The sequence below is a fragment of the Nothobranchius furzeri genome, chromosome 12 (assembly GCF_043380555.1).
Source record: "Nothobranchius furzeri strain GRZ-AD chromosome 12, NfurGRZ-RIMD1, whole genome shotgun sequence".
Taxonomy (NCBI): Eukaryota; Metazoa; Chordata; class Actinopteri; order Cyprinodontiformes; family Nothobranchiidae; genus Nothobranchius; species Nothobranchius furzeri.
Window position 1 is genome coordinate 47,694,615 of NC_091752.1, and position 23,130 is coordinate 47,717,744.

At 44.3% G+C, this 23,130-nt stretch overlaps 1 protein-coding gene across 1 annotated transcript in view; it reads right to left on the reverse strand.

Moving 5' to 3' along the window:
* Positions 1 to 407: 407 nt before the first annotated feature.
* tjap1 (tight junction associated protein 1 (peripheral)) overlaps positions 408 to 23,130 on the reverse strand; it is a 90,974-nt gene continuing 68,251 nt past the window's right edge. Inside the window, exons 8-11 of the mRNA XM_054737261.2 lie at positions 18,303 to 18,410; positions 12,600 to 12,683; positions 4,826 to 5,500; positions 408 to 1,263 (exon numbers count right to left, since the gene is read on the reverse strand). Of these exons, the coding sequence (XP_054593236.1) occupies positions 613 to 1,263; positions 4,826 to 5,500; positions 12,600 to 12,683; positions 18,303 to 18,410 (1,518 nt within the window). The 3' untranslated portion in view covers positions 408 to 612. The remainder of the gene's footprint in view (positions 1,264 to 4,825; positions 5,501 to 12,599; positions 12,684 to 18,302; positions 18,411 to 23,130) is intronic.

Below are 23,130 nucleotides of genomic sequence, written 5' to 3' on the forward strand. Positions count from 1 at the left end.
AATTAGTGATCAGTAGAGATGCCAAAATAAAACTCTGACCCTTCACAGGCCCGGCAACGTGCTCACAACCTGACACACAGGAAGTAGGAGGCACTAAGAGTTTGTGTACGTGTGTGTGAGAGTGCACCTACATGTGAATTCATTCAGTTGTGTCTCGGCTGACATTTTCAAAATAAAAGCCCTAGTTACAGAAACCAAACCTGTGGAAAGGCTTTTTTCGTTTTGCTCTGAAATGATGAAAGCAGCAGCGTTCAGAACCAGAACCGGTCATGTGACTCAAGCCTTCAACACACGAGCTGTCCTAAAGTAAACTTATGATCTGTGATCAGCTGATGCCACCAGGATCACCTTCAAACAGATTCAGTCTGATCATTTCTAAACTGCTGTGTGTGCGTGTGTGCGCGTGTGTGTGTGTGTGTGTGTGTGTGTGTGTGTGTGTGTGTGTAAACAAACCATGGTGCCAGGTCGTTTACAGATAGGTTCTGACACTGATCAGCTGATGGCCTATAATACACACTCAGGTCATGCAGCGAGCTCGGCAGCATACGGTAAGGTATGGCTATATCCTGGATGGGAGGGGCCTGTCACCTGGTTGCCTTAGAGACATTCAGGTCAGTCCAGCAGCGTGCCTTGCTCCTGGGCTCGGGTCAGGCTGTCCTTACGGTGCAGGTGGTGCACCCCCATCCTCTTCGGGCTCTTCTGAGGGCGATGAGGGGAAGTGACAGCGCCGAGGGCAGAGTCAAATTCGAGTAGGTGGGACGTGATGACAGGCAGATCATTGGGTAGGATGTCTCGCTCTTCAGCTGAGCTGTCATCATCATCCTCATCTTTCCTCTGGGTGTCTGTGGAGCCGGTCGTCATGGTGACTGTTGTCAGAGTGGCATCATCAACGTCCTCCAGGTTCATCAGCAGCTGCTCCCCCCCAGAGCAGTCGCGGCCAGCTGACCGACCTCTCCTGCTGGGTCGTGGTTCTGTGTCGGTGTCAGTGTCCAAACTGGAGCCACGGCTTGGTGTCCAGCTCCTCGCTGAAGATCCTTCCTCTCCGTCAGAGTACGCCGCTCTATGGTGGTCCGAAGAAGATGATGCTCCTCCCCCCACTGCCTGTCTCCTCCTCTGCAGCTCCTGGACTGTCTGACTGTTGAACGATGTGCGGTGCATCAAAGACCCATCGCAGGAAGGCGCCATTTTCTCCACAAACATCCGCTGCCAGTTGGCCAGAAGATCCTCCTCAGAGCTACCGGAGCTCGCAGGGATGCTTGGAGCCTGGGTAAGAGCGAGACATCCGGGTGTTCATTCAGCAAAAGAGTTCTGATCACATGAATTCTGCAAGTCTAAATCATCTGCAACACCTGGACAGGTCTAAAATATCAGGGACACCTGGAACCTCCAGGTCTAAAATATCTGCAACACCTGGAACTTCTAGGTCTAAAACATCTGGAACACCTGGACAGGTCTAAACATCTGGAATCCTTGGAACCTCCAGTTCTACAACATCTGGAAGACCTGGAACCTCTAGATCCAAAACATCTGGAACACCTGGACAGGTCTAAAACATCTGGAACACATGAAACCTCCAGATCTACGACATCTGCAACACCTGGAACCTCCTGGTCTAAAACACCTGGAACACCTGGACAGGTCTCTAACATTTGGAAAACCTGGGGCCTCAATTATCAAATGTACTTACTCACAGATCTGTGAGTATTTCGTGCGTAGGAACAATTCTACGTATTGTTTGGCATTTATCATTTTGTACTTGTGCGTAGAAACGTTCCTGAGCATCTCTGACCGTGCGTACGCACAGCATCTAGTGGCAGAATGGGGAAGCGTAACACCAAAATGTCAGTCATCCAGATGTGTTTCTCATCCACTAATGTTATTTATCCAGTATGCAATTATGTCGGTGGAGTAATTGGTGCTAAAACCAATAAAAGACACGTGTGACCGATGGGAATCTGACATTATATCATGACTGATCTGTGTTATTGGAGGATTTACCAGAGCGTGCTCGCTGGAGGGAACGTGTTCTCCCTGAATGCTCTGATTTAACAGGAAATCCTTCTGCTGGGATTGGGACCCTTTGTGGAGCAACAGACAAACCTCACAAATTCGATCCCAGTTCAAATTTTATTTTACAACTAGGGAACCACCCAGATTCTACTCTGCTCCTCAATTATACATGCCACGTTGCCAAGTTGCCAAGGTAACCAGACTGAATGACAGCTCAGAGGCTGAAAACAGCTGGACGTTTCTGGATATGTTGGAGATATTTAAACTCTCATCCCAGAGGCTTCTTCCAGACTTTGGTTGTGGTCAAAAACAAACACACTGGTTGTGCTGCAAGTCTTTTTCATTTTTTCTCCAAAACATGTTTTTGTCTGAATGAAGGTGATGTTATTGTTCACAGAATTAAAATTCATGTTGAAGTTACGATTATTTCATCAAGTAGGACCTGTGGTTAGCTGGCTCACGTAGAGCATGTCATGTCTTGAAAGAATCGGAATCAGGAATCCATAGGAACCGGAATCGAAACAAGGAATCGGAATCGTTCAAAATCAAACGATGCCCAACCCTAGAAATGTGGGTGTCACATTTGATAACGGCATGAAATTTCATAATCAGATCGATTTGATGATTAAGACTAGCTTCTTCCAGCTCTTGTCTTTTAGCTAAAGTAAATTCATTTCAAAGTCACTGTGACCTAGCAGAGCCGTACGTGCTTTTATCAGCTCCTGCTTGGACTACTGCAATGCTCTGTGTTAGGGCTGGGCCATAACGACCAAAACTTATATTCAAATTCAAATTCAAAAATACTTTATTAATCCCAGAGGGAAATTGATTAATTATCTCGATATCTTTTAGCTGAATTCCGATATACGATATTTCCTCCAGTAAAATATTTACAAGTTAACTCACTTCAAGCTGTCTTGAGAAATTATAAACATAAATCAGTAGATTAAATGCATAAAAATGTATTGATTCTTGCCAAACTTTAACCTTAGTGCCTACACACACACACACACACACACACACACACACACACACACACACACACACACACACACACACACACACACACACACACACACACACACACACACACACACACACACACACACACACACACAGTTGAGAGCTAAAGGTGTATCAAATGTCCCACAGGCACTTTTTAATTATACATTTAGAATTAATGTAAAATTATTTAGATTTCATCTACAGGTGGGCCATATTATATATTTCTTGTCCAGAGAAAAAAATAATCTATCATGTTAGACTAAATTTATGATGATGTAATTGCATCTACTAAAGACCACATGGGTCATTCACCGTGGAGTTATTAGTTATCAGGGCAAACATGGCTGGAGTCTAGCAGTGTTGGCTCATATCAGTGATTATACTGTAATGACTCAGAGTCTCTGGTTGCTCTTTTATGAGTATTATTTTCAGGCTACTGAGCTGTGACCCACTCATAACAAAATCTTAGCTTTTTTTCAACAGAATCGCTTGTAACGGAGTATTTACTAGCATAGCAAACCAGAGCAGAAAAAAACAGAACAACATTTTTCACCCGTTGAGCTCGCCTCCAAAATAAAACGTTAACCCTATAGTTTACTATTCAAACCCTTACAATGCATTTGAGGTAATTTGGCCACTCTGGCTATCCGTAGATGTTTCCTGATTACACGGGGAGGGAGGGGTTTGGCTCGTCTCTTCACACAAGCAGGATGTAAAAACAGAACTCCGTTGGTGTTGAACGTTCCCAAATAATTAAAAACCAAGATGCCAAATGCAAAGTTTAGAGCATCACATTTACTTAGAGGCTCTCAGATTGAGCAGATTTGTGAGAATACACGTAATAACCGCTTCGAGACGAAGCAACATGTCGCTAGCATAGCGGCTAATCGCTAGCTTAGCAGTTTGACCAGTTATATTGATATAAATATATAAAGTCATCTTATATCTTGTTTAAAAATTATATCGATATTTTAAAAAAATCGATATTTAACCCAGCCCTATTCTGTATACAGGTCTAGCACAGAAACATCTTGCCAGGTTCTCTCATCACTTCTTTGGCTCCCTGTCGGACTCAGAATTAAATTTGAGGATTTAATGTTTGTGTTTACAGGTGTTCATGGGCTTGCACCCGCCTACATCTGAGACAGTCTCTCATTACAAAAGCAGGGCAGAGAAACAAGGTCCTCTGGTAAATGTTATCTACATGTTCCCAGATCTAAATACAGAGAGTGGGGGATCACTCATTTACTATGTATGACAACTGATGTCCCTTTACTTAAGTCTGGATTAAAGACACCTCTTTTGCATGGCCTATGAAAATCCTGGGGTGTTGTAAGTTACAACTTGTAACATGCGGTGAATCTTGATTTTAACGGAATATTATAACGGTTCTGATCTCTATGACTTTTTTGTGGTTTTAACCGCGTTTTTTCTTTTCATACTGAAGTTAATCACTTTGGTCACTGTCTGGGTAGCGTAAAGCACTATAAGTAAACCTAGATGACTGATTAATAAACAGTTTAGAGTAGTTCTCACCTTTAGTTTTCATGCTTGCATTATTAGAGTGGTAGCTTTAAGTGTTTGGATGGGATGATGTCATTTCCTGTCATGTTTACAAACGCTACTGTGCTTGTTGAAGAACATCGTCATTCCAAATGAAATCACAATTTCTGTCAGAAATTCTAAATTCAATCTTTTCCAACAATTGTCCAGCCTCAGCAAGCAGCACAGAACTCTGGGAGTTGTCATCTTCTCCCCTAACTCTGTCCCTCACCATATGAAAGAGTATGTGGGAGGGGCTTGTTGTTACCTGTGGTGGACTGCTGAACGGGCTGGACTCGCTGGACAGAGGCTCACTGGTGGCATCGCGCTGTGATGGAGGTGTACGATGGCTGGCACCGCCCCCACCACCAGAAGAGGATGATGGGGCAGGGCTTCCAGGGGCAAGCCTCTCATCATCATTCTGCACCAGGCTGAGGGAGATGGCCTGCCGGGTGGCATAAGTGCAGTTGGGCAGAGGAGAGTTCTTGGGGATCTTCACCTTGTCGTCAGATGAGAACTCGATGACCTTGCGTCCAGGGTAAAGCGGGTGGGGCGGCAGTGGCGCAGGGTACGGGTTTAGCTTCTCAAAAGACTGGGTTCCTCCCACGTCCTCATCTAGGCTGCTCTGACTCCGACAGGAACCGTTCTGCTGTGGTGCCTCCTGGGCTGCACCGTTCTCCCTGGACTCAGCACCGGTGGGACCAGTCATGTCCACGTGGACGAAGACATCCTCAGCAACGGGCCGGCCGCAGCTACTGGATTGGGCGGAGTTCAGAACCAGTGGCTCAGGTTTCTCCAGGACCCGAGCGATGACTGAGGTTGGCACCACATCGGCAGGGGTCAAACTGAGCGTGTCCGGGTCCTGAGCACTGGGGGCGGGGCCTCGTTCCGGAAGGCTGCTCTTCATGTGCTTGTTCAGCATGTCCTGGAGCTCCGAGGGCAACTGCAAAAACACAAACCAACAGATGAACCCATAACACACTCGAACACAGTTTCTGGTCTCAGGTAGACATTTGATCTTTGGTCCAGCTACTTTCATGGGTCCCACACGGATGAAGGACTGTGTAAGGGATTCATCTCACCTTTGACCCTAACAATAACGTTTTCCAGAACTAGTACTGGTGACGTGGGTAGACGAGTTTGGTGCCCACACCTGGACTCGGAAGGTTGCAGGTTTAAGGCCTGAGGCCTCATTCATCAAGCTAGCTTACGCACAAAACGGGGTCAGAAAACTGCGTAAGCAACTTTCCACGCAAACGTTGGGATTTATGAAAGAAAACTTAGCGGAAAAATGTGCACAAGTTGAAATCCAGCAGCATTATCACTTGTACTGCTTCGTTTTCACACAGAACAAGACCCCCCCACACATACACACACATGCATGCGCACACTCACACACACACGCACACACACACACACAGCAGAATATCAGCAGTGGGACAGATTGAGACGGAATGTCATGCGTCTGTGGCAGTGTGAGCGTCCTGTCACTGTGACCCGATTGATCATGCGCCCTGGCTACTTGTACAAGGGAGATCTCTGTTTGAGTGACTGGTTAGCATGCGTGACTTTCACCTGGGAGTCTGGGGATTGAATCCCGATTGGACCATTTTTTTTTATATCCGCCACAGATCTCTCTGAAGAATTCACAACATTGACGGCTTCAGCAATGCTGTGCCGCTCTGTGTGTAGGAGCCAAATTGAATGTTTTTTGTTTATTATTATGGCGCAGATGTTTTAATTTTTCATCGTGCTGCAGGTGATGGCAGGGGGGCGTGGTTGACAAGTTCTTATCAGTCAGTTGAGCGTCAAACTGCGTTGGTGAGCAGTTGTCTTGAAAACTGTTCTGTTGACCGTCGTCGTCATGTTACTTTAAACCATTTAATATAACAGAAGCCAATTAATTCAATCTCAACCTATGTATTTTACCCACAAAAAAATCAACCCAAAAAACAAGAAGAATCAGAATGGTATGTTGGAAGACGCGTCACAGCCTGGCCCACTCACCCACAGCGGCGTTTTTAATGGAAAGAAGCTGCTACAATAAGTAAACAGAAAAGTTGCTCCATGCATCAAACAAGAAGAGGGTTGTGACGAAGGACTGCATGGAGTGACGGCTTTGTGGATCGAAGGATTATCACCTTTGGAAGGAGTTTGGAAGCGGCTGCACTCGGGCCCTGGAAACGGATCAGCTGATCTGCCGTCACAAATGGAAAGCAGCGCAACGCCCCGTCTGAAGCGGTAGGACACTGATTTACGCTGTGTATTGGTTAATCGCTATGAACACAGTTTGAAAGTCACCGCTTGTCCATTGGGGACATTATTGGGGTGCGTATGCTGGAGAGTAAAGGCTGGAGGAAGTTGCTGTGAATCTCGCCTCGTGATGCAGCAGACTGTGCGTATTGGTTTGCACTGAAGAACAGCTGTTTCCGCCAAACAAAGCCGTCTGAAGACGTTTGATGCTGCGTTTGATGCATGTGATAAAGCAACAATGAGTGAAATTAAAGAAATGGAACGTGAATTGGAAGACAAAAGATCTGCTAAACCCATGGCATAAGTGCAGCTTGATGGGCCAGATGGATGGGCCCGTGGCTGGATTGGTAAAGGGCAGAGAGCTCCAGTCCGACTCAGACGCCAGCAAGGTGGAGGTGGAGTACTGGTTTGGGCTGGTATCATCAAAGATGAGCTTGTGGGGCCTTTTCAGGTTGAGGATGGAGTCAAGCTCAACTCCCAGTCCTACTGCCAGTTTCTGGAAGACACCTTCTTCAAGCAGTGGTACAGGAAGAAGTCTGCATCCTTCAAGAAAAACATGATTTTCATGCAGGACAATGCTCCATCACACGTGTCCAAGTACTCCACAGCGTGGCTGGCAAGAAAGGGTATAAAAGAAGAAAAACTAATGACATGGCCTCCTTGTTCACCTGATCTGAACCCCATTGAGAACCTGTGGTCCATCATCAAATGTGAGATTTACAAGGAGGGAAAACAGTACACCTCTCTGAACAGTGTCTGGGAGGCTGTGGTTGCTGCTGCATGCAATGTTGATGGTGAACAGATCAAAACACTGACAGAATCCATGGATGGCAGGCTTTTGAGTGTCCTTGCAAAGAAAGGTGGCTATATTGGTCACTGATTTGTTTTTGTATTGTTTTTGAATGTCAGAAATGTATATTTGGGAATGTGGAGATGTTATATTGGTTTCACTGGTAAAAATAAATAATTGAAATGGGTATATATTTGTTTTTTGTTAAGTTGCCTTATAATTATGCACAGTAATAGTCACCTGCACACACAGATATCCCCCTAAAATAGCTAAAACTAAAAACAAACTAAAAACTACTTCCAAAAACATTCAGCTTTGATATTAATGAGTTTTTTGGGTTCATTGAGAACATGGTTGTTGTTCAATAATAAAATTATTCCTCAAAAATACAACTTGCCTAATAATTCTGCACTCCCTGTATACGATCTGTAAGAAGAGTCCTCAACTCCATCTTAAACTTACAAAATCTTGACGAAGAGAGTCTCAGGACAGTTCTCTGTGAAGCTGAAGCTGTTTTGAACAATCGACCCATTACAAAAGCTTCTGCGGATCCGAAAGACCTTGAAGCATTGACCCCTAACCATCTGCTACTCCTGAAAACGATACTATCACTTCCACCAGGATTTTTTCGCAAGGAAGACCTGTATTTACGTCGAAGATGGAAACAAGTCCAATACATGGCAGATATATTCTGGAAGCGATGGATCAAACAGTATCTTCCACAACTACAACAAAGAGATGTGGTTCAACCCACAATGGAACTTTAAGCCTGGAGACATCGTGATCATCACTGATGAGTCAGCTCCACGGAATTTCTGGCCAACTGGGAAAATTCAAGAGACTATCGAAGACAAAAAAGGATTTGTTCGTCATCTTCGGATCAAGACGAAGACTGGGTTCCTGAATAGACCCATTAACAAAGTCTGTCTTTTGCAGGAGACAGAGAACATTTAGGAACTTGGACTGAATTTTCACCTTAATGTTTTGTTTTATTTTCTTCATGGAATATTGGATTCGTAAATTTACCAGGAAGTTATAGGTAACCTTATTGATCAATGTAACACTAAAATGTAAATAGTTTTGTTTGAATTTTAGAACTGACGTAACCTGAGATACTTGAGTTTTGTAATTATTATTTGAAGTATAATAATTAGGGGCCAGTATTGTAGGAGCCAAATTGAATGTTTTTTGTTTATTATTATGGCGCTAGGGCTGGGCGATATGGCAAAAATAGAATATCACGATTTTTCCAATATTTTATCACGATTTCGATTTCATCACGATTTTTTATCCATGAATAGCATAACTTCAATTGTGTATTAAAGAAGAGAAACATTGAATAAATAAACATTTATTCATATTAGGGATAATCAGCACAGTGCTAACACACTTATATTTTAAACTCACACCAGAGATGGTAAAAGCCCTGAGAGAAACAATTACAAAAATCAGTTTTTCTCGTTTTTCAAGTTACTTAACATAAATTAAAATCGTAAACATATTTAAAGCGCAAACATGTCAGTTGCAAACGTATTGTGCAAACATTAACTTGTTCAAAATACTATGTAGCTCCCAGTTGTTCATGTAGTGGATAGTTAAGCTCAAATACGGCTCTGATGTGCGGCTGGACCAGAGATCGCTTGTGGTAGCAAAAAACTGCGCATTCTGAATATTTTCTGCAACAAGTCTCTAAATAAAGTAAAAATTTCCAGTGCAGAGTGGAGACAACCCATAGAAGCACTGATTTGATCTCATTTCAGAGAAAAATAGAACAGGTTAGATGCACCTAATAAATAAAATTACTAACAAACTCAGGATTCTTTCTTTGCTTCACTGTTCTGGTGCTGAGAATATCACTAATGCGGATCAAAGGAGATACACAGATGAAAGCACCTCTTATTATTTGGAGACTACATTTACTGCAGCTGGCAGAGGCAGAGATCGTTTCTATTGATACATGGAGTTTACAGAATCATTTTAAATGTTAATAGGGGAAGACTGCAGGAGGGAGCGGTAAAATACAGGGGGTCCCAGCAAAAACAAGAAACTACGAGTCTGATGAAACCCGCTGGTTTTCCATCAGGCAGTCACGGGGCAGCTTCAACGACCCAGTGACCGAGCTCAGTCCGGTACCGACACCGGCTCGGCAGAGCCGAGGCGGTGTCGTGCTCTGCTTAAGAAGCGGTGTTATTTTCCTGCTTCAGAAGAAGCGTCCAACGTGTATTTACGCTTTCTCCGAGACATGTCACGTCACTAAGTTGTTAGCGCCGCGCGCTAAGGAAACCCTGCGTTCCTCTTCGGAACGAAAACCTCGTTGTCGCTCAGCCGCGGCCGAAGCCATGTTTGTTCACACACAGGTGAAAACAAGCGGGGCACTAATGCATTACTATGACTCACTCTGATTGGTTAAGGGCCAAACAAAGGCGTGTCATTCGCCTGGGGTAAGTTCCCTTTTCATTCAGAGGCAGAAATTCAACAGCAGAGCTGTGAATCGTGATAAAACGGTCTCTCAAAAATGACAGACCGTCAGATGTGTAGATCGTAAAACGGTCTAAAATCGTCATATCGCCCAGCCCTATATGGCGCAGGTGTTTTTATTTTTCATCGTGCTGCAGGTGATGGCAGGGGGGCGTGGTTGACAAGTTATTATCTGTCAGTTGAGCATCTAACTGCTTTGGTGAGCGGTTGTCTTGAAAACTTTTCTGTTGACTGTCGTCGTCATGTTACTTTAAACCATTTAATATAACAGAAGCCAATTAATTCCATCTCAACCTATGTATTTTACCCACAAATAAGTCAACCCAAAGAACAAGAAGAATCAGAATGGTTTGTTGGAAGACGCGTCACAGCCAGGCCCACTCACCCACAGCGGCGTTTTTAATGGAAAGCAGCTGCTACGTCGTAGATTTCTCTTATTTGTTTTGCAAAAGAACTTCCTTTCATTTCTCCACCTCACCCACAAGTACTTCAACTTCTGCTTGTGAAATAGCGCTTCCTTGATCTGCGGTTGTGATCGAAATGCTGCAACAAGCCGGCTTATGTATATGCATGAGATCCACAAGGCACATTGCATTGACCATTTATGGCAGAAAGTGGGCGTGTTGAGGGCGGGATGTGACAAAAAACCAGCTGAGAACCTTTCTCGTTAGTTTCTGATTTATGAAGCGGAGACTGCGTGCAGCTGTGCGTACTCCATGTTTGATAGATCACAAACCTACTTGGTGTAAGTACAATTTTTTTGCCGAGCTTAAGCACGGTTTTAGTAAGGATTCTACGCAATGTTTGATAAATGAGACCCCTGCTCGGTATGTCGCAGTTGTGCCATTGAGCAAGACACTTCACCCTCCTCACCTGTTGCTGGCAGCCTTGCTTCTGTTGGTTTGCTCCAGGGGCAGACATGGCTACAATGTAGCTCACCACCATCAGTGTGTGAATGTGGGCAAGCATTAATTATTGTGTTGTAAAGTGCCTTAGGGGGTTGTATAACCTTTGAAGGTGCATTTTAAACACAGGACATCTATCAGAGTTAATTCCTAAACATTCTGTTGTACAGACATGCTTTTATTTTGATGACGAGCATGTCCTCCTGCTCTGAGAGTCAATCCCTCAGGCAACACTGGTAGAACATCACATTTACAGCTTTATTACTGTCTTTGAGGTTCTGTAGCAGCTCTGCTCTCCCACTTGCTAACCCTTACCCTACGGCACCTGCTGGTGGAAATCTGTTACTGTAGCTTCCTTAAAACATGATCTCTGGAATTTTCATCCATCCATCCATTTTCTGAACCCGCTTGTCCACGCAGGGTCGCGGGGGGGGGGCGCTGGTGCCTATCTCCAGCGGTCAACGGGCAATAAGGCGGGGTACACCCTGGACAGAGAGCCAGTCCATTGCAGGGCAACATCGAGACACACAGGACAAACAATCATGCACACACACACGCACGCACACACACACACACACACATCTAGGGACAATTAAGACAGACCAATTAACCTAACAATCATGTTTTTTGACTGTGGGAGGAAGCCGGAGTACCCAGAGAAAACCCACGCATGCACAGGGAGAACATGCAAACTCCATGCAGAAAGATCCCAGGCCGGGAAGCGAACCCAGGACCTTCTTGCTGCAAGGCAACAGCTCTAACCACTGCGTCACTGCGCAGCCCCTGGAATTTTCAGAATATCCAAAATCAGAAAACTTCTACGATGAAAACCTGGGAAGTTTACATTTGGTGGAGTTGTCAGAGTCACTAACGATTAACGGATTTTCTGGAATGCGCTGCTGAGTCTCCATCCAGTTTAATGGATCTAATGCAGCCATCAACAAATCAATCACACACACATTCTTGGCTAGCATTCATCGTGAGGACTGTCACTGACTTCCATTTGTTTTAGTGACTGGATCGACTGGAACCCTAACCAGCCTACTCCTAACCCTGACCTTAACCAGAGCTTAATTCACACTAAACCTCTAAAACTGACGAGTAGAGCTCTGTAACATAGTATCGACATGAGGACATTTTGCTGTTCTTATTGTCCTCAGTTTGCAGGTAAAAAGCTGTCCTTGGTCCTCACTTTGATGTATAGATGAGTATACACACACTTCCTGCCACTGACTTTTGCAGCCAACTCTCTGCTGCTTTCTATCCCTCTCTTTCCATCACTCTGTCCAGAAAGGTGAATAAAACATTCTGTATTGACCTTTTGCACATGACATCACACTGCTCATGGAACCGCCCCCTTCATCCTGATGGATGACAGGAAGACCACTATTCACTATGTTGAAACTCCTGTGAAGCCCGTCTGTAGCCTTACATCTCTTTTATTTTGTTGATTCCACAGTAAAACGGCCCGCTTTTTCCCTCCAGTCAGTGCTCCCATAATTCACTGTTTACGTCCATTATGGCAAACCCCCATGGTCAGGAGACGTAGGTGCAAAAGGTAAATTCTTCGAGTTAAACTTCTAATTTCTACAACAAACTAAAACACTGGTACTTACGTCAGCAAACTTGTGGTTCCTGAAGTGTGACTTGTTGCATTTGAGCAGCTGAACAGCCAAGTTGCAGTCCTGTCTGTAGCGCTCCTACACACACACACACACACACACACGCACGCGTTCATCTGTTAATATAATTTATGAATCCCAGCCAATCAGCTGTGTACTCGGTCAGGAAATCTCCTGACCCATGCTCAGCAGCTTATTACCTTTGGGCCTGAGAGTAGGGCTGGACAATAATTCGATACCGATATTTATCCATCATTAGACGTGTGGTTCAATAGAAAACAATGGATCAATAAAAACTTCAATAAAGGTTTCCTGTTTCCATTATAGCCTAATGGGTAGCTTCATACTAGAATCAAGACGTACACCCAACCAATCAAAAACACAGACCCAAGCAATGCTGCTTCACCGAGCCCTCCCCTCTCAAATCTAAACCTGGAGAGGTGGAAGAAAAAAGGTTCCAGTACTAGGTAGTAACCCTAACCAGTGTGGCGGTATCTTCATTCTTACAAGTCTGACCAAAAACAAACAAAGGTGGTTAGTGCAACGGAATGAAAGGACTGTTTTCCACCATTTCCCCCTCTCCTCAGCAAGAACTAATCTGCATGAGATATTGTTCAAGGTCTCATGCATCTACTGCTAAACTGTTTTCCTTTCCAGCCCAAGAGAAAAATGAAGACAAAGGACTCTTTCTTTTTAATAAATCAAAGAAATCTATTTTTAATAAGTTAATCAAACAAAGTGTTAGTCAATAGTAAGATGTGAACCAATTTGTGAAATGAAAATATTAATTACTTGATATTATAATCCTACAGAATATAATAAGTAATATAACTTTAAATGTTTCCACTAGAGACTGATTACACGAAAGCATTAAGACACATGACACATTGCTTTTACTGATCCAATCAGAATCTTCCAGATCTGACGGAGGCGTAGTTTTGTTGGTGCTTGGTAAGTCTGTCATCTTTTCATTCGACCGTAAATCAAAACATCCGAATTATAAAACTATGCCCACGTCATCTTTAACGCCAGTTCAAATCTTTCTAGAGAAGTTGTCGGAGTGGCCAATCCGTAACTTTCCTCTTCAGCCGAAAGAACCAACGACAAGCTGGATTAAATCTGTTGCTGTTCCAACTGCTGCAACGATTCCTTTCAGAATAAAAGCTGAACCATCACGACGCCGTTTTGGGTCTTGTTAGATGCCGATAAACTGTCGTGACCCGGAAGTATCTCAAAGACTGGACTGGTTGGCGGCCGTGGCTGTTCTACAGGCTTCGGCTCCAGAAAGGTCCAAGCTGGACCTCTACACCTCCTGATCTAGACGGGGACTTCCGCCAAGGGTACGCAGACCGACAGAATGGCGTCTCAGTGTGTGTTATGGATCTCCAAATCAAAGCTTAGCGTGAAGACATCACCTTCACTCCCATCAGAACTAATCGTTTCTCCGGATTTGCTGGTTCTGAACAACATTCTATACTACACCATTCTCCGTCTCAATTCACCTTAGTTACACCAAACATTTAGTGTTTAAAGTTAGTCTAGTTTTAATTTGTTTAGTAATAAATCTTTAAACTTTTAAAACTTGACTCTCTTTCTTTTGTCTTTGAGTTAATACGAAGTGGTTACATAATCCCTGCAATAAAAACTTCCAATCTTCTGGTTAAAAGTACCCAAAGACCCATAAGAGTGATTTCATATTCACTATGGAATCTCATGTCTTATGGTTCATTAAATAGATGTAAATGAAATTCTTACATAATGGCGAGCCATTTTGCCAGATATTTGTACATTTTCGACACTTCGTGCTCATTCTGAGACATTTTTAAACAGTCAAAAACTCAAAATTTGATGTTTCTGATTGAAAACGGGACGATCTCGTAATCCACCACTAGAGTGCAGCATCTCCATTTAAAGTCAAAAGGGGGAGTGAGACTGTTCACCTCCAACAGGAGGTGCTGATTCATCTCAAATCATTTAAGGGTGACATCAGCTCAAGCCCTATTGGAGTTCAATCACAAAGCACAGGTTTTCCCCCCGCTGTCATCTTTAAGGTAAATACATGTTTTTATGTCTTTTCTGCGTGAACTTCGTGTCACTGTAAATTTTAATCTGTGTGACTCTGTCACGTCTTTCTGGGTGTTTCGTGACACTGTATTATTCTTGTGTACGGAGGTAAAGAACTTCTCCACCGGAAGCTGAGCTTCCTCAGTTACCGAGTGATAGCCGGAACTGGTAAATTCCGTAGCTTGACTAGCATCAATTGCGACAGTCATTATAAGCTTTTAAAACTGAAGAGCGTGCTGCAGCACAAACTGCACATGCTAACTTGTCCGGAATATTAACGCGAAAGAGTCATGGACGTTGGGTTATTCGGACTGGTCAGTTCTACGACAGAATTAGACCGCAAAGTACTGTTTAGACAACAGGCCACGCTAGCTTAGCATGCCCAGCTGATAAAGTTTAGCTCTCGATTTCGGAAAAACGGAGTAGCAACCCGTCAGCTGAAAATCGACTGACACAGCAAATCTGTCACAAATCCGCTGGTTCCTGAGGGATAAAGCTCCGCTTTGGCAGAGTTTATTTAGCAGCGTTTTTAACACTTTCATGTGAGAAACGTACTTTTGGTTAGCCATTTGTGCTAACTGCCAGTTGGAGGTAAGGAGCATGCGCGCACGAGCCGCCATCTTGCCTGGGTAAGCCCACGCAACCTCTCCGACAGCCATCTTGGTAAGGTCCGCCTAGTGACATCTCTGGGTCATTACAGAAACAGTTATCCCTGAATCTTCATTAAAAACACTGCAATTTATCCTTTAACAAATCTCATTTTCAACCATCCAGTTAAGCAGGGGTTTCTTATTCAGCTTCCATTAATTTTATAACAAATTAAAGGACCTGTTACATCAGTACAATGGCTTCAGACCAAAATAATCATTTGACTTCTCTCATTTTCCAGATGAAAAATGAAATGCAAATGCAAAACCAACTCCAAATGCAACTCCAAATGCATATTTCACAAATGCAGATGCAATTTTTCCAGTGGAAAAATGAAATGCAGACCCAACTGCATATGCAGCTTTCTGAAATGAAAAACATGCAGATGCAGCTTTTCAATCTGCAACAGGAAGTCACAAAAGTCCAAGCTATTGGAGATGCCTCCCATGTGGGAGGGGCTCTAACCCTGTGCTCTGCTGATTTGCCTCCAGATAAGATGGAAGCGCTGCAACCGGATGATTGGCTCTGAACTACAGGAAACACACAACATGTCCCATATCGCTCCATCCACACTGATGATAAGTGCAACCTCCACGGACAGTGGCCCGGCACCCCCTGGTGTCGAGCCCGACAAACTACTGTTGGGACCTCTCCTGCCTCAGGGGAGGGGTGGTAAGCCCACAGTATCTGTCATATTGCAACAGGGGCATCCCTGCAAGGCGCTTTTAGATACTGGTTCAGATTTTACAATCATTAGCAAGTCTCTTTTCGACCGCGTCTGCCTGGTTGTGGGTGGAATCTCATATCTTATGGTTCATTAAATAGATGTAAATTAAATTCTTACATTAGTAACAGAGAATCGATAAGAAGAACACGTCTGGTAATGCAACCCACTGTTTTATCATACAGTAAAGGCTTAAGGTGGCCAGGGCTGCACTTCAAAGGTCATATAGTTGCATATAGAGTTTTCAATTATTACTGATATCGATCAACATGATTTTTTGTTATTGATAGGCTTTTTTCTACATTGTCTTGCCCTATGAGAGTTCCCTAATTGGGGGACTTTGAAGTTTAGCAGCAAAATCTCAATAGATGTCATCAAGCTGCACCTCAAAAAACCACTGACCCTTGGCGACAAGACCATCTTTATGTGCTCCAAACACAACTAAAACTACAACCGAAGGAGTGATTAGATATGCAGTCAGACTCTCCTCTCTGCTTGTACAAGCATGCTCTAAACACAAAGCACCACCGATGCTGGTGGCGTCACTTCCCTCTCCATTTAACTTCCCTCTCCTCACTGAAGTTTAAAGCATGTTCGTGTTTTAACTCAATGGTTGACTGAGCGGTCAACCTTATTTTGGTGATTAATGCGTCATTCCACTGGTCCCAACGATCTAAAAGAGGTGTCACTCAGGTCTAGGTTAAGCAACAGTTTGAGCTCCAAGAAAGAGATCATCTTCCCTGATGGCACGACCGTTTACCACGATGACAAGGCCAGGATTCATGGGGCTCAAATAGTGAGGGAGTGGTTCGAGGAGCCTGAGGCACATGGATTGGCCACCACAAAGTCCAGACCTTAACCCCATTGAGAATCTTTGGGATGTGCTCCCACCCCCAGAGAACAACTTACATGGCATTCATTCCTACTAGAGACCACTGCAGGTGTATCCATTAAACGCCAGTAAAATGATATTTTTCTACCTTATTATGTTTACTTATCCATAATGAGTTAATGTATAGTGAACTGTTTTGTTCCACGACTTCATCACCAGCCTGCATTTAAGGGGACACTTTGCAACCGTATCTTTAAATCATTTTCTTGAGCCAGGATGTGCTAAAATAAGCCTTTACAGGGTTGATGAAAGGCCCCCCAGCCCCTAATGCCCCCTGTGGCCAGAATATTCCACTTGTAACTTCAGAGTGCCGGGCCGCTCTGTTGGACTTAAACATGGAGCTGACATACCTGGCACTGCAGGCTGCTTCCAGCATGTTTCCTGCACGTTTTAGATCTTGAACACAGCTGAGTTTAGTTCAGTGATGAATCTCTTCTGTAGACACTTAGGAAAGCTGGGAGACGTTTCAGCTGGTAGATTAAGGTGCTAACATCCCACTCTAATAACAGTTTTTAGCTGTTTAAAATAGTTCTCAGTGGTCTTTAAACCAAGATTATGCTGTTTTTAGTAGTTTTCTACTACTTAGTTTCTATATTGTGGCATTAGCTCATTAAAAATTCACCTCTGGGTTGTGGGTGGAGCTGAGGACAGGGACACTCTAGCAAGGCACCTGACCCACATACAGGGGACCCGGGTTCAAATCCAGGCTGGGCCAGATTTCCTCAATTTAGTTTAGAAAGTTGGACTGAGCTCGCTTGCACAAGCCGGTCAGAGAGGAGAAAGCAAGTGGAGGGAAGGAGTAGCTCAGAGCTGCAGACAGAGCAGGTGGATGACTTCCAATCAGCAATCCGGACCTGAGACCGAACGTGCTTGTTCATTCTGGGTAAAAAAGAGACGGTTAGTTTTTGTTGCTTGGAAGTCATCCATCTGCTCTCTGCTGCTCTGAGCTTCTCCTTCACTCCTCCTGCTGCACGCTGCGGCTTCGTCCGCTCTGACCGGCTTGTCAGAGCTTGTGGTTACAGAAATGTATTGTAGCGCCACGCCATTAAAGTGTGGGCATGTCATTTCCACGCAGCTTTCTCAAATACATGCCTAGGGCCCAGAGGGTTAACAGCATGTTAACAAGCTGCTGGGAAGGAGAGAAATACCGCAGCAACTGGTTCTGTCCTCGCTGAACCTGGATCAGTAGAAAAAATTACAGAATCAACAGAATTCAGAGCCTGACCAACACCGCTCAGAGAATAATCCTAAATGTTCCTGGACCGATGTCTGACAGGTTTTCTGAGCCGTCAGGCCCTGGGGATGCTGGGTAAAATCTGACCATTACTACTGAAACCTCAGTGATAGCAAAGGTGTGACGGTTTCTCACATTGAGCTCTTCCAGTCGGTCAATGGTGTTCTTGGCATCCAGCAACTTATTGGTGAGCTCCACAATCTCCTGGTCCATCGTCTTTTTGTCCCTCTCCACCTTCCGTAGCTGTGGGAAACGCACAGAGGTGTTAGTTGGTGAGCTGACAGGAGGTTGGTCTTTAGCGGAACAGAACATTCAGATCATGTGGGAACCCCAGTCTGCGGTTATCTCAGGACTTCAACATTGATGCAACGAACCACATCGCTTTAGTTTTCCCAGATCATTTGAACGCTGCGCTAGCAAGCAGCACTGCACAGACGCATTATGGGAAGCAGAGGAGGTGCTGCAGCTGCAAGAAGATCAATCAGATCTGACGAGATCCGGATCAAAGCATCAAGCTGGGATCTGTTCAATCATCCATTTCTGCCAAAGCTAGCATGATTAGGTTAGCATACCAGCTATCCTGTCATCCGATCAGGACGACGCGCTACACGAACGGTGCTACTGCACCGTCAGTATGGTGGGGCGGAACCTGATCAATGAATGGGGCCTGTCCAGGCTAAGTGTTTCTGTGGGATGTTCTAACATCCATCACTCCAAAGCAGGTTTCAGAAACAACAGGAAGCTCTCACCTTTTACTCAGAACAGACTGGACCGGACCATTTCAGACTGAACTAGACCATTTCAGACTGAACCAGACCATTCCAGGCTGGATCGTATCATTCTGGTCTGGACCGGACCATTCCAGACTGAACTAGACCATTTCAGACTGAACCAGGCCATTGCGGTCTGGACCGGACCATTCCAGACTGAACCAGACCGTTCCATACTGGACTGTGTCATTCCAGTCTGGACCGGATCATTCCAGACTGAAATAGACCATTCCAGACTGGACCGGACCAATCCAGTCTGGACCAGACCTTTCCAGACTGGACCAGACCATTCCGATCTAGATCAGACTACTCCAGACCGGACCAAAATAGAAGTGTGAACTAATTTATAGCCAGCGACAAATGAAATGTTTTACTTATAACTAAAACTTTGAAGCAGGATTCCAGATGTTCCAGAATGTTCTCCTGCCTGATTCCTGATTTCTCATTAAACAAACTGGTTCTGGTTCAGCTGTGAATGGCAACAGAGTATTGACCAGACAGACCAGCAGTACCATTTGATCATTTCTTCTATCTACAGGAGAAAAAGGAGAAACCTGCTGAATCAGACGGAGACGGTTTGAACACCGGGTCTGTTCAGCAGCAATCCAGCTCAGTGCTCAGAAGAACCATGACCCGGTTCTGGTTCCATCTGAGAACCAGAAGAATGTGAATGTCAAACTTCAGATGTCACTGTGTTGACCCAGTGTTCAAACTTAGAGGAAAGAGGAAGAAGGGATGAAGGTGAATGAAACGCAACTGCATGAACCCAAGTCTGACTGACGGCAGCCTGGTGAGGATGAAGGTGATGAAGATGAAGGTGATCCATCAGAGAGCAGCATGAGGAGAGAAAGGAGAAATGAGGAAGAACAATCAGAGAAACGGGAAGTCTGAGTACAACCATCATTTTATTTATCCTAGTTTTACAGCAACACCTGAGGAGACCGTCACCTGGAGACCAGATCAGAATTGAACCACTGAGAGGCAGGCGGGTCCAGACCTGGCCCTGAGTCCAACAGGTTTATTTAACCTAGATTAGTTTGCATCCTTTAGTGCTGCCCTGTGGGTCTCTGCTGCCTCTAGGAACTCTCCACACCTGAATCCAACCGTTCATCAGTTTGGTTTACAACTCATTTGCTTATAGAGCCATTAAAAAAAGTCTAATTTACCAGCCACGCTGGAGCACCAGCTCTACTCTGAGCCCCTCACAAATATTGGAGCTTCTCAGCTTATAGAAGCCTGGGCAGGGGATGGGTGGGTGTGGCCAGCTCTGGCTGGTATTCCCTGAAGCGGCTCATTCTGGACGGAAATGAAACATGGTTTGTATCGGCCATAAAACTTTAAAAAGTCTTATGGCTCCTTTAAAACATGACAATAAATAGTGGGCAGGTCTTGTTGAGAACCAGTTCTCATTGTTTCAATTCCTACGAATTATTCGCCACTTTTGCAAATGATTCCCCTTATCAATTCCAGCCAGTGCAAATGATGTCACCACGCACATTGTGTAGCTTTTGGAAGCAGGAAACATGGCATCTAAAGGTTTACACTTGGTGTCTGATGATGCTGAACCCCAGGTAAACTAAGGAAGATCCAAGATGGAGTCAGCGCCAGTGTACATGACCTGCTGATCGTCCGCAATAACACCACGGTTTTTCTATTATTATCTGTTTTTCTTCTTTTTGAGGGTAAGACTTCTTCGTTTTTGGAGCTGCTCTAGGGGAGATCTACAGATGTTGCAGCTGTGCCGATTGGGGGGGGGGGGGGGGGGGGTACGACCGGTTGTTGTTCTTTAATCCTATTTTAACTTATGGCAGCTCACACCTGTGGTTCCGTCTGGACTTTTCGGACCTCGTGGCGGACTGCATCCTGAAATATGACCATGTTTTACTTCTTGTTGATCTTAATATTCATGTATTGGTGCTTTCACATTAGCGTCAGCATGGTTGGGGTTTGATGGGGCTGGATGGCGTGTGTTCGGTCTCAAACGGGCAGTGTAGTGTTCACATTTAATCCAAGGGACTTCTCAGGAATGCGGAAGTCCCCGAGCTTGTGGGCGGAGTTTAATACGTGTAGGAAAGTCCACTCCATAAGGTAAACAAAGGCGGACATGAGCTGTGTTGCTTTTGGAGACTCGGGACCACATTGTTTTATTAGTTTGCTGTGTGTGTCCTCGTGACCTTGTGCCACACAGACACACACAATGGCACGCACGCACATACGCATGCACGCACGCACACGCACACGCACACACACACACACACACACACACACACACACACACACACACACAGAGCTATTTTCTTCTCACATTCCCACACTGATCAGCAGCTCCGTTCTACAGACAGAAGTTTGCAACCAGCATGAAAATGAACGATGTAACACACCAGGAGTCTGTCATCACTCAACAGCATTTTAACCATCTCTTTGACATTCTGAAGAGCAGTGGAATGTCTGTTTTCATCTCCAGCCCGATCCCCACAGTTTTGCATGGATATGGACGTTTTAGCCGTCTGCTCTCTCTCCAATCCTGGCTTCAGTCTGCTTGCAGGTCCCAGAGTTGTGGTTTCATCGATAATTTTAACCAGTTTTGGAACCGTTTCTCCTTTTTGAGGCGAGATGGTATTCACCCTAACTAGGGATGCACCGATCAGGTTTTTTGCTGCCGATCACCGATACCGATATCAAAGAATGCTGATCACCGATACCGGTCACGTGGATTGGCCAGAAATTTTCTACATTATAATGAGTGCTACAAACTACATAATCTGGGAATAAAGGAAATGTAACCTAATCTAAAATGGTCTGTATTAGGGTTGTCACGGTGTGAAAATTTAACCTCACTGTTATTGTAACCAAAATTACCACGGTTTTCGGTATTATCGCAGTATTTTTTTTAAACGTGCTACATTTTCACACAATTAAATAAACCCTGTATGTCAGGAAATATTGTCCTCAGTTTTGTGTCTAAATTTTGCCTAAAATATGTTATTTTGTAATTATGTTGTTTATTTGTTTACATTTTTTCCCTTTAGTCTTTAAAATACCAATATTTGCCCATAACTTCTTATTTTATGTCTGTTTGATGTCATCATTTTAAAAATATTAGATCAGATGATACTCAGTACTCGCCTTCTAATCAGATACTTTTTACCCTTACTTGAGTAATAAACCCTATATCAGGAAAATATTGTCCACGGTTTGTGTTCCAGTGAGCTTTGCAGATTTGGGAAAATGTCATAAGGCAGTAATCATTGTTAAATTCGTAATTATTCTCGGAGAGAGACCAACTCTTATCTGCCCCTGGGAGCCCCGTAATGCATAGCGTCATTTCAACATGGGGGTGTCCGTGACACGGTTTATATGCAGGTAGCGGCGCTGCGGCTGCTTTATATAGCGACTCGTTGCATTCTCCCTCAACCCAAATCCTCGGATCACGCATTTTAGCTAAAACGCTAACTTGCCTTGCGTTGACTGTAGAGTTGTGGGTGATGGTCACGCAGATGTGTCATGAGATTTGAAGCGTTGCTGCCTTTCACAGACACTTTTTCTGCACGTGCTGCAAGCAGGATAGCCGTCTTCTATCAACTGCCCTTCAGCATTCTTCAAATATCCAAAATATGCCCGTACTTCCGACTTTGTCTTCTTTGAGGGATAAAAAATGTCCTGAACGCTGCAGTCTCCTCCTTTGGCCATTATTTCAGCTTTAGCTGCAAGAAAGTTTTGGTTGTAAACAACAAAGTGCGCATGTACCGCCGGCAACTTCAGCAGATGATACGGTGGCTGGTAAGGGTCACCGCGCCTACACCGCAGCCACGGTAATCCACCGAGATAATATAGTTTTTTTTAAAACAAGACGGTTATTATTATTGTCAACTTTTTTTTTTACCGGGGTTTACCGCTACACTAGTTACTGTGACAACCCTACCTGATCGGTCTGCTTTGATCTATTTTGAAAACTCCGATCAAAACCGATAGGGGAGCTATCGGCCGATTGGGATCAAATGCTGATCCATTGGTGCATCCCTAACCCTAACAGACATGGCTCAAGCATGCTAACTGCTAACATCCGGTATGCTGTGCAGTCCCACAGATATACATCTATGGTGGATTCCCTTCCACAGACATGACGGTTTACATCCCAGAGATCTTCACCTTCTTTGGCCTTTGCTCAAACCTCCACTTCAAATAACATCACA